The 15,783-nt window shown below is 26.3% G+C and overlaps 2 protein-coding genes across 2 annotated transcripts in view; one reads left to right on the top strand and one right to left on the bottom strand.

Annotated features, from left to right (window-relative positions):
• Positions 1 to 11,635, bottom strand: part of LOC122509576 — a 61,371-nt gene extending 49,736 nt beyond the window's left edge. Inside the window, exon 1 of the mRNA XM_043623744.1 lies at positions 10,787 to 11,635. The gene's annotated coding sequence lies outside the window, so the exon portion shown is untranslated. The remainder of the gene's footprint in view (positions 1 to 10,786) is intronic.
• The window catches only part of LOC122509574, a 30,502-nt gene extending 15,201 nt beyond the window's left edge, over positions 1 to 15,301 (top strand). The window contains exon 3 of the mRNA XM_043623742.1: positions 11,686 to 15,301. Within this exon, the coding sequence (XP_043479677.1) occupies positions 11,686 to 14,199 (2,514 nt within the window). The 3' untranslated portion in view covers positions 14,200 to 15,301. The remainder of the gene's footprint in view (positions 1 to 11,685) is intronic.
• The last annotated feature ends 482 nt before the right edge of the window (positions 15,302 to 15,783 follow it).

The raw sequence follows: 15,783 nt of genomic DNA on the forward strand, positions 1-15,783 counted from the left end.
TTAAATTTTAAGGGACATTGGTTCACATTTTTTTATTGGATCAGTTCACGTGGAATTGCTAAATTAGGGAGGATTCTCCCTAATTGAGCAATTCCACGTGAACTGATCCAATAAAAAAATTAGATTTTAAGGGACATTGTTTTATTCAAATTGACATAATTTCTAGAAAAATAATGATATTTTAATTTTTATATAGTGAAATTTAAAGCATTTTTTGTGTACTTTTCAATTTCAAAACTCTTTTTTCAAAAAAAAATTATTTCCCTATTCTTCGATCACTTTTTTACCCCTAAACATATTTTTTAACTTTTTATCCTATTTCTTTTTTATTTTTTATAAGTGGGTTCTTCTGTAAGAATTTTACACTTTTTCGGATGATCCTCCCAAATTTACTCCCCTTCATTTTAAGTTAAATAAAGTGAAAAACAATTTTGCCCTAAATGCTGTTCAAGGATTTTTAATTAAACTAATAAAAACTAAATAAAACTAATTATTTTATTTAAAATAATCTTTTTTAAATACACAGAGAAATTAAAAATCCGCACATCTCGAGATCCGTGTGACGGTATATAAAATAAGCAAAAGTGACAATATTCACGTGAAAGTGCGAGTATTATATGCTCATAAATATTGATGGTTATCCTCTCTGATCTAGAGAACCAGATTCTTGAGCCACTGTATTTATTACAACTCTCGAGAGTTTCTTCCTTTAAACTCGTTCCATGCCAGTAATTTCGAATTGTAATTGAATTGCGCCTATGAATTGTGTGGTCTTACCGGTTTGCTTTTGTTTCCATATCCGTGAAATTCTTACATATTTATACTTTTAACGACATTCATTTATGAACAATTAGGCAACACTTACAATACCAGAAAATATATCTCCGTTTCAATGAATGATAATAAATTTATTTGTCATCTTTAATTATATACATTTTTTACTTTAAATCGAAATTACATTTTTAAATCCTTCTAGATAAATATTCTTAAAGCAATACACGTGTATGTTAATGTGAATTTGTAATTTAAATATATCTACCAAAACTTGATGTCAAACGTTTCCTTATTTGCTATATTAGTGTTTTTTTAAAAATTCTTAATTACCGAATGTCACAAAATTTTAAGTGGTTTGATTTCTTTCTTACTCTGTAATATTAACGAACAAAGTAAATTGATAAAAGAAATTATTAAACAAATATTAATATGATTGTTTTTTTAAATTTTCATATATTTTAAAACAGAAATAAATTATATTTAAAGTTTTTTTCTGATTTTGAATTAGTACATATTTTTTTAATAAATAGTAATTTCTACTAATTTATTAGTAAAATTTACTAACAAAAGCAAAAAGTCATTCAGTAATTCAAATTAGTAAACATTTTTACTAATTTCAAATTTAGAGAGTAAGTTTTATTGTTAAATAATAATACCTCTTTGATAAATTAATCGATTATATAAACAAATGATTACATATACAATAATATATGAATGTGTATTATATACTTTTTTCATTTCGAAGAAAGTAAATGTTTATATTTTTTGGGTTCACTTATCGGGATTCGAACACGTAACCTATATCTTTCCGAGCCGACACGCTTTAACGCACTTGGCTAACTTACTCCGACTTACATTTTTTTTATTTACTTTTTTTAAAAAAAAACCTAATCTTTTTTCATAAATTTTCTTTTATAAAAAGAAAATTAGTATACATACTTCATTTTAAGAAACTAATTGTACAAAAATGTTAACTTTTTTAAAATTTTAAATTCATGAATATTTATATATTTTATTAAAAGAAAAAAATTTGCATAGAGTCATAAAGTAGAAGTTCGCTAATAATAATTATAATAATTTTATACTGTTGGTAAACAAAGGAGAGAAAAAATTGAAATTAAATTATAAAACTGACAAGTTTTGTGTTGAAGGTCCTATCCCATATCAAGTCATCGGCTATACAGGAATTCACATAAACTTAATTTACAAGTAGACCTGTTAAGTGCTTATTACATTTTTTATTGTCTACTTTCCTCTTTTTTTGAGTAAAATTAAATTTACAATAAATTATGGTTTTTATAACTTGTGTACTTTTCTTTTTACTTGCAGAGTTTATTTAAAAATAGTTTGTGAATGATTGTATAGTTTAGAAGACGTTTCAGAACTGCTTGTTGAATAAATAAAAGTTGCATTTAGTATGTAAAGTTTTTTTTTACTATAATGTGACATTAATTTTTTTAATAACTTTATCAAAGGACACTAGTTATTTGTATTTTTCTTACGAGTAAATGAAATTTATCGATCATCGACTACTGACAGTTGGACCTGCTTTTGACTTTTAAAGTAACCGACATTTAGTCTGTAGTTAATAAAAACTGTTGGAAATGACATTTTCATTTCTTGAATGAAAAAGTGACTTTGATTATTTTTATAATTGCAAAACGTGATAAATTTCAACTTTTTTATAATGAATTTTTTAAAGCATTTTTTGTGTACTTTTTAATTCAAAAACTCCTTTTTCAAAAATAAACCATATTTTTCAATTTTCAAAAAAAACTACCTCTTTTTTTAAATTTTATTCATTTTCTTTGGAAAAATGAGATTTTTTCTTGTAAATTATGTAAATTTTAAATGTGGGACAAGAATGGGTTTTTAAGAAAATAAAAAAAAATTATCTTTTTAAACACTTTTTGTTTATTTTATTGAAAACCTATTGTTGTACCATTTTTTACCTTTACATAAATTAATTTACAAGAAAAAAATCTCAACTTTCCAATAAAAATGATAAAGAAATAAAACAAGAGGTAGTTTCTGGAAAAATTAAAAAATAAGGTTTTGAAATTAAAAAATACACAAAAAATACTTTACAATTCACTATATAAAAATTAAAATCGTCAAATTTTTCTAGAAATTATGTCAATTTGAATAATACAATATCCCTTAAAATCTAATTTTTTTATTGGATCAGTTCACGTGGAATTGCTCAATTAGGGAGGAAAAAATGTGAACCAATGTCCCTTAAAATCTAATTTTTTTGATTGGATCAGTTCACGTGGAATTGCTCAATTAGGGAGAATTTCTCCCTAATTGAGCAATTCCACGTGAACTGATCCAATCAAAAAAATTAAATTTTAAGGGACATTGGTTCACATTCCGAAAAAGTGTAAATTTCTTATAAAACATCCCACTTGTAAAAATAATAAAAAAGAAATGGGATAAAAAATTGAAAAATACTTTTGGAGGTAAAAAAAGTGGTCGAAGTCGTTACTACAGTTGTTCTCACTATGTTTGGAAGGGCGCTGCCCTCGGATAATTTTATCGTCATATATTATGACCGAATATATATTATATATTCAATTTATACTACATATACACTGTATAGGCAGTTTGTTTTATTAGTCAAAGATCGCAGATCTTTTCCGACTAAACGGAAGTTCCTGAGTAACATCAGACCACCTGTCAATGAACCAGTCGAGTTGTCCTTATATATTAAACGTAGGCCTCATGTCACCACTTGCGAGAAACGTCAATTTCACATCGACTCAAATTAATAATTACTTTGTCGACAAATTCTTCGATTCTCACTAAACAATTGACCCTGGGTCATTTAAATAAAATTGCAAAAACTCCCAAAGTATTCAATAAATATTTCTTTATTTAAAACGAAATTAAAAATTAACGATTTTAGCCAGTGATACTGTCTTGCGAACTCTAGCGGAGATTTTTAGAAACTTCGCCCAAACTCGTGGAGCGGGAAAATTAAACTCATGTTTCACTTGTCTTTTCAAAGATTTAATAAAAATTGTTGATTTGCTATAAAATCTACTTTTTCTATCTAAAAAAAAACTTCCTCATACACTGAATGTCACTCTAAACAAGCGAAAAAGTTAATAATGTTTTTAAACCTATTTTTCTCTTTGAAGGGGTTTCGCAATATTGCTGAAACTTGTTTTTTAAAAAAATGGGAGAAAAATAAAGTCTCGATTCTTGTTGACGGCTGACTATACACACTCTTTAATGATTTGAGATTCAGAATGGATATAAAATCACTGTCCCGGGTGTTACGCGAGACGAGGAAGTTGAATTCACTTTCCTCGCTTTCCGGCTTCAAGTATTTTAAGTATATACATATACACATATAAGTATGTAAAACTTGTACTACTACAAAATCCCTCCCGCGATATAAAATAATTTCAATCGATTTATTATATTGAATCGCAAAATACACAAAATTTAAAAAAAAAACTTGCACATACAGTATTGCCACTAGTCTATAACGACTCGCAGTAAACCCGGAAATGTTCTGTCAAATTACCTCATTAATGTCTCTTATAAACATTTTAATTTCTCAATTAAGAGTTAATTTTTTTTCTCAATAATCATAAATACTCGGGGGGATTTTCTCCAAAAAACTTACATCAGCTTTAGTACATATGTATATCGATTCATTTATAATACATAATATTCTGATTTTAATTTTAAAAAGAAAAATTATTCCTATTATTAACAATTGTTAGTAATAATTTTTTTGGGGCATAAAGCGTTATAATTACAAGATAATAAATATTCACAATTATAATATGTAATTATAATAATAATTAGATAAATACCCAAAAATTATAATATATAAATATAATAATTAAGTGATTAATAATAATAATAACAATGAAATAAGCGACGCGCTCCCGAGAAAGGTACCTTAAGAAGCAAACGAATTATAGGTTATGTTTGTGTCCGATTTATCTTGATTAAAAGTTTCCGTTTGATTATTTAAACTTGAAATTAGATTTTATTGAATATTTTGGATCTAACGTAAACTAGGAGTTCAATCATTTTTAATAATAATTGATTTTCTTTCTGTATTTTTACTCCAAACATTAGAAACATAACCTCAAATTTTCAAATTTTTTGCTTCTTAGGTATCTTTCTTGGGAGCGCGTCTTAATAATTAAGTTATGTAAATAATAATTATTACTACATACTACAATTATAATTATTACTATTAATTAAATTATTATTAGTTATAATTAGTAAAAATAAATTAATTAGATTAATTAGGTAATATTAATTAGGTCAAAAAACCAAATTCACAAAAAATAAATAATTATAGTCGAAAAATTATAAATGAATATTTGCACTAAAAAATTATAGTTAAATATTTATAAACATATAAACATAGAAAATTCATTACTATCAATGATTAATAATTATCAATAAAATTTAATTGTATATTTATTTATAATAATAATATTATTATTAGGTATTATTATTATTATTTCTGTAAATTGAATTTTTTCATTATCTTGCAGTATTTGAGGTGAATTTTTTCATAAATTTTGAACTATTGCAAAAAATAATTATTCGACTGAATAAAGAAATGCGAAAATTTTTTTTCTCCATATGAAAATTAACAAATTTTTTTAATAATTTTTTCTTAACGTTCATACTGAATAATGTATATTGTTTGCTTGCAATTGTAATTCTCAAAAGTTCCAATTTCAACACTTTGATGTTCAAACTATTTCACACTAATGATGATGATGATGGTTCCTTTTGTCAAAAAGAAAAAAAAATCACTTCACTTTCGAAAGAAGATTTCTTTTTTTTTGTCACAATAAAAATCACTTTCACTCACAAACAATACCTATATTTAGAAAAATGAAATTTTTGAAACAAATTCTAATTGAATATTAAAAAAAACAAAATTAGAATTATAAAAAATTTGCCATTTTTTTTTATTGGAGAAAAAAATAAAAAATTTTCGCCTTTTTTTCCCATAAAATTTTTATGCGTTAAAATAGATATTCTCCAAAATTTTTTAAAGTACCCGTGCAGAAATTTTGACCGGGGCCATGGCACTTTGCCCGATCTGGCCGCCCTGTCGGGACCCGGTCGGGGCCATGGGATTTCCCCCGATCTTTTCGCTACCCAGGTAGAATTCCAATACTGACTGCATTTTATTATATTAAAGCTTGTTATTTGATTATTAAAGAATGGGGAGTATTTACTTCAATATTAATGATTATTATTAATATTTTTGTAGTAAATAAACTTTTATGAGTGTCATTAAAAATGTAAATAGTTATTAGAATTGCTTTTATTGGACTAAGTTTTTAAAAAAAATATTTTTCTTATTTTCTTTCATTAATTTAGACAGACTATCTTATTTAAATTAATAATTATTTATAATTATTATTATTGTTAATAATTATTTAAACCTATACTTTATGTAACATTATTAAGAATTATACACAAAACACTTAAAACTAAGACGGAAAAATATCGCACGCACGGGGGACCGAACCCTAGACCTCGAGGACGCAAGTCGAATACACATACCGCATAGCCACGCAAGCTTGGAAGCGACCTCGCTTAAACTTCCTTTTGAATCATGGGACCGTTATATACAGTGTTATCATAATAAATTGACTGTATCATATTTATTTATAGAAAAATTATTAAAAATGTATGTTATATATATATATATATATATATATATATATATATATATATATATATATATATATATATATATATATATATATATATAAATTAATATGTTTATCATAATAATATGGTAAAAATTGTTAATTTAATTATTTATTCTATATTATTTATAATTTAACTATTTTTTAAAATAATAAAAATTTTTTCATTATTAATAATTCACAATAATACTAAAAATTATTAATTAATAATAATTTATTTTTTTGCCTTAAACATGGAATTTCAATTTAAGTGTGAAAAACAATTAAGAGTTTTTAAGAGTTATAAATGTCAAAAATAATATGTTAATATTATAACCACAAAAAAATTTAACATTTTAGGCAATATTTTTGGTTATCACCATGATAACATCGACAAATGGTTCACCTTCGACAATTGGTGCGTTTGTCCTATTGTTTTAAATTAAAGGAGAATAAATTCTTAAGACATCCCTCGAGGACAATTTTTGAGTTTTTAATTGTTTATAATTTTTATTTTCAAATTTCAATCAAAGTTAACAAATTAACACAATTTTTTAAAAACGGACGTTTATTTTCTTATTCCGTTACTGCACATGCTCTAAATCAGTTCAAATTAATCCAATATTACCAGCAGACAATTAAAAACCCATAAAGTAATATATTTCAATTGTCATAAACAACATTAATTAACAAATAGTTAACTTATGATCCTGTCCAACAGAAAATTTTTGTTGCAAATTTTCTTTTTTACTTAGGTTCTTTTAAAGAATATATGTCTTTTTTGCTTATAATATAACTTATTTAAATATTTAATATTATATATCCGTGGTCTTTTAACATTATCTAAATAAAAAAGTAAACGTGAAAAAAAAATTTTTGGTGGAAAGGAACAAAAATTAACTATTTGTTAATTAATATTATTTGTAACCATTTAAATAAGTTATTTTTTAAACAAAAAGGACACATATTTTTAAAATGAACTTAAATTAAAAAGTAGACGTGAAAAAAAATTTTTTTGGTGGACAGGAGCATAAGTTACATAACTATTTGTTATTTAATATATTGTTTATAACAATTTAAATAAGTTATTTTTTAATCAAAAAGGACAAATATTCTTTAAATAGACTTAAATTAAAAAGAAAATGTGAAAAAAAAATTTTTAGTGGAATAGGAATCAATGTTAACTATTTGTTAATTAATATTGTTTATAACAATTTAAATAAGTTATTTTATAATCAAAAAGGGCAAATATTCTTTAAATGAACTTAAATTAAAAAGAAAAGGTAAAAAAAACATTTTTTAGTGGAAAGAAATCAAAGTTAACTATTTGTTAATTAATATTGTTTATAACAATTGATATAAATTACTTTCTGTTTTATTAATTATATGGTGGTCATATTGTATTAATTTGAACTGATTCAGATCATATGCAGCAACGGAATAAGAAAATAAGCCTCCTTTTTTGAAAAATTGTATTAATTTGTTAACTTTGATTGAAAATAAAAATTATAAACAATTAAGAACTAAAAAATTGACCTTAAGGGATGTCTTAAGAATTTATTCGCCTTTAATTTAAAATAAAGAATACTGAAACCGGTTAAGAATTGTAGGCTGTAGACAGTTTTGAACAGTAAATTGTAAAAAAAATCCCATTGTGCGCTGTTTGTAGATCCTTGGGCAAACCCGGTCTGGTCCTGGTCGGGGCCACGAAGTCGGGGCCAGATCATGAAATCCCGACCGGGGCCAGGGCGGTAATCGGGAACAAAAGTGGCGATTTCTGCACGGGTACTGATTTGTATATACATATACCCGTGCAGAAATTTTGACCGGGGCCATGGCACTTTGCCCGATCTGGCCGCCCTGTCGGGACCCGGTCGGGGCCATGGGATTTCCCCCGATCTTTTCGCTACCCAGGTAGAATTCCAATACTGACTGCATTTTATTATATTAAAGCTTGTTATTTGATTATTAAAGAATGGGGAGTATTTACTTCAATATTAATGATTATTATTAATATTTTTGTAGTAAATAAACTTTTATGAGTGTCATTAAAAATGTAAATAGTTATTAGAATTGCTTTTATTGGACTAAGTTTTTAAAAAAAATATTTTTCTTATTTTCTTTCATTAATTTAGACAGACTATCTTATTTAAATTAATAATTATTTATAATTATTATTATTGTTAATAATTATTTAAACCTATACTTTATGTAACATTATTAAGAATTATACACAAAACACTTAAAACTAAGACGGAAAAATATCGCACGCACGGGGGACCGAACCCTAGACCTCGAGGACGCAAGTCGAATACACATACCGCATAGCCACGCAAGCTTGGAACCGACCTCGCTTAAACTTCCTTTTGAATCATGGGACCGTTATATACAGTGTTATCATAATAAATTGACTGTATCATATTTATTTATAGAAAAATTATTAAAAATGTATGTTATATATATATATATATATATATATATATAAATTAATATGTTTATCATAATAATATGGTAAAAATTGTTAATTTAATTATTTATTCTATATTATTTATAATTTAACTATTTTTTAAAATAATAAAAATTTTTTCATTATTAATAATTCACAATAATACTAAAAATTATTAATTAATAATAATTTATTTTTTTGCCTTAAACATGGAATTTCAATTTAAGTGTGAAAAACAATTAAGAGTTTTTAAGAGTTATAAATGTCAAAAATAATATGTTAATATTATAACCACAAAAAAATTTAACATTTTAGGCAATATTTTTGGTTATCACCATGATAACATCGACAAATGGTTCACCTTCGACAATTGGTGCGTTTGTCCTATTGTTTTAAATTAAAGGAGAATAAATTCTTAAGACATCCCTCGAGGACAATTTTTGAGTTTTTAATTGTTTATAATTTTTATTTTCAAATTTCAATCAAAGTTAACAAATTAACACAATTTTTTAAAAACGGACGTTTATTTTCTTATTCCGTTACTGCACATGCTCTAAATCAGTTCAAATTAATCCAATATTACCAGCAGACAATTAAAAACCCATAAAGTAATATATTTCAATTGTCATAAACAACATTAATTAACAAATAGTTAACTTATGATCCTGTCCAACAGAAAATTTTTGTTGCAAATTTTCTTTTTTACTTAGGTTCTTTTAAAGAATATATGTCTTTTTTGCTTATAATATAACTTATTTAAATATTTAATATTATATATCCGTGGTCTTTTAACATTATCTAAATAAAAAAGTAAACGTGAAAAAAAAATTTTTGGTGGAAAGGAACAAAAATTAACTATTTGTTAATTAATATTATTTGTAACCATTTAAATAAGTTATTTTTTAAACAAAAAGGACACATATTTTTAAAATGAACTTAAATTAAAAAGTAGACGTGAAAAAAAATTTTTTTGGTGGACAGGAGCATAAGTTACATAACTATTTGTTATTTAATATATTGTTTATAACAATTTAAATAAGTTATTTTTTAATCAAAAAGGACAAATATTCTTTAAATAGACTTAAATTAAAAAGAAAATGTGAAAAAAAAATTTTTAGTGGAATAGGAATCAATGTTAACTATTTGTTAATTAATATTGTTTATAACAATTTAAATAAGTTATTTTATAATCAAAAAGGGCAAATATTCTTTAAATGAACTTAAATTAAAAAGAAAAGGTAAAAAAAACATTTTTTAGTGGAAAGAAATCAAAGTTAACTATTTGTTAATTAATATTGTTTATAACAATTGATATAAATTACTTTCTGTTTTATTAATTATATGGTGGTCATATTGTATTAATTTGAACTGATTCAGATCATATGCAGCAACGGAATAAGAAAATAAGCCTCCTTTTTTGAAAAATTGTATTAATTTGTTAACTTTGATTGAAAATAAAAATTATAAACAATTAAGAACTAAAAAATTGACCTTAAGGGATGTCTTAAGAATTTATTCGCCTTTAATTTAAAATAAAGAATACTGAAACCGGTTAAGAATTGTAGGCTGTAGACAGTTTTGAACAGTAAATTGTAAAAAAAATCCCATTGTGCGCTGTTTGTAGATCCTTGGGCAAACCCGGTCTGGTCCTGGTCGGGGCCACGAAGTCGGGGCCAGATCATGAAATCCCGACCGGGGCCAGGGCGGTAATCGGGAACAAAAGTGGCGATTTCTGCACGGGTAGTAAAATTTATTTTCTATTTTAAATTATAAATAAACTTTGGGGTAAAAAGAAAAGAAAAGAAGAAAATTTTGGAAAAGTCGTAAAAAAAAGAGCAAGTGGTGTAAAAGTGAATTTTTTTTTTTAAATAAAACTTACCCTCGTTTTTGAGAGCAAGATTTGAATGCGAAAAAGAAGTGGCGCGAAAGAACGAGGATGTCACTGTGACAGTAGCGCGATGAAGAACATTCCTTTTCGCTCGCCTTGAAGTGACTGGAGCCGAAGAGTAAGTTCGATTTCCCTTTCTAGCAGCTTCACAGCTTCTTTACATTCTACTCCAACCCAAGTCCCTCGAGCGTGGCTTTCACTTCATGCCACTTCATGTTCGCGGCTCAAAGAATTATGTACATGTGCATACACTACCTATATACAGTTATTATTATATTGTGAACGAATATATATATATATATATATATATATATGCTATGACTGCACCTTTGGTGCAGCATTCGCAAACGATAATAAAACTCGAAGCACCGAAAGCGTCTCATGGTGAACGCGGCATTCTTTTCCATCGCGGAAAATCTAAGACCTCGACCGATCGGCGCACTCTTACATTCGAAGGGAATAGCTCCGCAATATTCATCGAAATACCGCAATTCTAAACTTTAAAAAAATTTTTTAAAATCTACCGCAAAAAAAAACTTTTTAGATCGATTTTATAAAATTTGTGTATTTTGTGTTTAGAATTACACGTGGAAATCGATATCTTCTATTTATTATATTTTTACAGTATTATTTCAACTTCGAATTTTGTAACGTTTAATTTTTGTAACCGTTAAAATTTGAATTTCAAATTTTAGCGCGCGCCACTGTTGATTGAGCGCATGCGCGAAAAATTTTCAGGTTAGGAGAGGCTTGACAGAACTGACTGGACACTGGACTTGACGCGATCTGGAACTGAAAGACGTTTGTTATCATTATAGTATCATCTAATTGTAAGTGTTATTATTAAGTAATTTATTTTAATGCTACTTTTTGTCTCTGTAACTATTTAGGTGGAAAAAGACACTATTAAACAACTCATCTTGCCAGGTCAAACTGGAAAATTCGGAACATTCTTTGCACTCATTAAAGAGGTTATTAACGGAAATGAATTACTATCCTGCAATAGTGGAGTAGATGATCAACAAGGAGGTATTCCTGGGATAATTCAATTATACGCTTGTAATAATAATTCCAATACAGACATACAATTATCATCAATGGAGAATTTCAGTGTTGACGAAAGTACAGAAACATCAAAGGAGCCACTGATATTGGAAAATTTCGACAAATCCATTAAAAGATATAAAGAATTTATTCTGACTGAAATTATTAGTTGCAGTTGTGATAATTATACAAAATTGAATATCGAGATGTATAAACAATTTCCAAGGGATTATGATTCATTAATTTTTATAAATGCAATAACAAATTTGGAAAATGACTATTCTAAAGAAACGAATAAGACAAGAAAATTAAATTCTCTTGAAGCTTGGAATAAACAATTTGAGAAATATCTACACCGAGTGGAGATTACAAAAGAAATGATTGAAACAAAAGCACTTCTTCCTTTGAACAGAATGATTTTTCGGAAAGTCGATAAACTCAGGAGGAAATTGTACGATGAGTCTGTTTTCAATATTAAAAATTATTTAAGGACGTGTATAGCTGATAGTAAGAAATATACAAGTGTGAAAAATTTAGTTGAAATGAAATCTATTACTAAAAATTACACTGATCAATTCCATAGACAAATTGAAATTGCAAATCAATTACTGTCAAACAATTTACAAGAAGATTTGAATCGAAGTATAGCTCAATTAACCACCGAATTTCAAGAAATAAACGCAGCAATTGAGAAGGAAAAGCAAAAATTAATAACTAAACACAATCAATTGCAAGCAAAGAGTCAAGACCTAGTAAAAAAATCAGGACTTATACTATTTTTTGGTTTCCTTCAGGTAGCTTGCCTAGTACTAACATTCGTAAACCCACTTTTTGCAGTTGTAGGTGCTACGATAAGTATAGGTGCTAGCATGTATGACTCAAGTGTATTAAATAGCGCAGAATCAAAAATAGTATTTGATTCTGCAAAACGCAATTATGAGACAAGAAATCTAATAAAAACGATGAATAACATGAATCAAAAATATGCAACCAAGACTATAAATTTCGCTAATAATTTCGTCGATGTTGCTATGTCTGTACAGAATACACAAAAGAAACATACGGATAATAAATCAGCACAAGATAAAGTGAATGATGAAATTAAGCTAAATCTGGAAAACATAAATAATTTAAAAAAGTCTAAAGAAGAGATTTACAATAAATTGAAGCCTTTCGTAGAAAAACTTGAAAGAAAATTAAATAATGAGACTATGAAATTACAAAATTCATCAATTATTCATCTTGAATACGGAAGACGGGAAATGGAAGATTTAATAAGGGATCTTAAAGAGAAATTTGATAAAATTACTGAGACATTCAACGTGGAGGAAAAAGCAGTGCCAAAAATAAAAAATGCCATGACTGCAATATTTCGCCTCAATGAACTTATAATAAATATGAAATCAGAAATTTCTAAAACACAATATTCACACAAAATAAATACAGTGCCATACAAAATTACTAATATTCAAGACGAGGAGCTTCAAAATGCAGTTATAGATTTGATATACATTCATTATGCAAACGACATATATGACGAATTCATCAAATGGAAGAACTCATTCGTACAGTACATATTTCCATTCAATAAGGACTTTCCCGATATTTATTTTGAGACTTATGATTATCATTTTGATAATTCTTCCGAAAAGGCGAATATCATAGTAGAAATAATGCCGGAAATACAATCAAATTTGGAAAAAACGAGAGAAGATAAATATTTATTATCATCAGATATCAAATTTGGTTATAATAAAAGTCCACCTTTTTATACCTGGAATAATAGCACATACTTCACCGAAATAAAGCAAATTCTTGAAGGTAAATCTGTAAAACTATTCGCAGACATTAATAGTACAAATATGAGTGCTGTTAAATTCCGAACTATAAGTATTTTGTTTACTTCATCCAATGAGACTTTAAATAACGAACTGAATAACGATTTGTCATCATTTTCTTTCCAACTGATTCACCACGGAGACTCCCATTATAGATGTGATAATGATGTTTATGTATTCAATTCTAGTCACAACAGCTTTGGTCGGAACTTGATCGTGATAGACTATATTCTAAGCCCCTATGCAACATGGACTATTACCCTCAAGAATACCTTATTAGGCATTGGAGATTTTAAAAAATTTACTAAATATGTAGGTGAAGTAAATATGAATTTGGTCGGAGATGGCAAATATTTTGACATACTAAATGATAAAAATTGTTCAGAATATTACTCAGCTCCAAATCCGAATGATCGAGGAAGGTTCTATGATAGGAGGAAGCGCGAGTTAAACCAGATAAGAAAAAAGCGCTTCGATCAGTGGATGTCACAGAAGAAATTAACAAACTCTGCATTTGAGTAGAAATTTAAAATACTCGTAGATTCATTTTCATGCAAATATGCAATAGTATGGAATTTGCATTTTTTACATTACTACCAAATTAATTTAAATTGGATAAAATATATATACTATATAACCGTAAACATTTTAGACACATTTATTGCAAAAGTTTCTAATTATTGATTATAAATTGATTTTTTGACAGTTTTTCAGTTTAAAAAAGTAGTGAACATTAATATTCGTACAATTCCGACGTGACAAAAATAATTTATTTATCATTGCATATTTTTGTAAAATGTTAAAAATTTTTCTTCATGAAGAAATGTTAAATTTCGCCTATTTTGTAGTTTGAGTGAAAACTGTTTAAGCATTTTAGATTTATATTGTCAGATAATAAAAATGTTTTGCCAATGCTTCATATTTAAAAAAAAAACTAAATAAAATAGTAAAAATAATTTTTATTTAAAAGAAAAATAAATATTGTATTCCAACTGACAAATTTCGTATATATTTTAAAACAGTAAAATGTACACCTGCCACAAAAAGTCGTGTTTTCGATTTTAATGACGCCTACGTATGTATTTTAATGTCCTGATTCAGAAAATGAAAGATATAATATGGCCGCTTTTTTTGTTTTCATGGAAAATAATATTATTAGAAAAAACACAAAAATTATAATTCTCCGAATATTCGAAAAACCATCATGTTTAGGGGTCTTACATATTTATTTTTCAAATGTGTCTGAATTCACTAGCATTATTCCACATTAATTTACAATTAATCTATGGTATAGTTATTAATTATTAATTAATAAATGTATAATAAATAAAAAATAAATAATAAATAAAATAATAAAAAAAATACATATTATACATAAATAATTAACATGTGGTATGTACTCAAAAGAGGTTTTCTACAGTTTCCCTTTTTTCTGGCGAGAAAGCCCAATAGACGGGTGGTCCAGGCAAATGCGAGTACTCTTAATTCAAAAGTCGTGCTGTAGGCGCAATGATTAGTAAAAATAGTTAATAAGTTATAGTTTGTAAGTAAAAATTTTTACTGTAACATTTGTAAACAGTACGAATGTATAAAGAAATAAAATAAACATTAATTTTAATTCTCATTTCCTTTAGTTTTCAATGTACATTGATTTATCCTTTATTTCTTATATATTTATTTATATATTATATATATTATTAAGCTCCCCGTGCACAATGGAATTTTTTTACAATTTACTATTAAAAATTGTAAATTGTATTAAATAAATTAATAATATTTGGTATTTTTTATTATATCTAATAGAGGACTATACTGTTTGTGCAAACTTTTAACCTGATCCCAAACATTTCCAAATTGGACCCGGATCACTTGACGTGGAATGCCACGTATATTTAATTATTAAAAATAAGTAATAATTGGGTAATGGAATTTTCAAAAATCAGAAAATTAGACGGCATTTCTCACACTCTAACTCAGTTTCTATTTAATGAATAGTTTTGAACTTTAACTCATTTTACGCGTAACTCCCTTGTAATCACACATATATATATACATGTGTTGTAAGCAAGAGTAAATAAATAAATAAATTATTTGCCTTAAAACTTT

Source organism: Leptopilina heterotoma, unplaced genomic scaffold (assembly GCF_015476425.1).
Source record: "Leptopilina heterotoma isolate Lh14 unplaced genomic scaffold, ASM1547642v1 Lhet_61, whole genome shotgun sequence".
Lineage (NCBI taxonomy): Eukaryota > Metazoa > Arthropoda > Insecta > Hymenoptera > Figitidae > Leptopilina > Leptopilina heterotoma.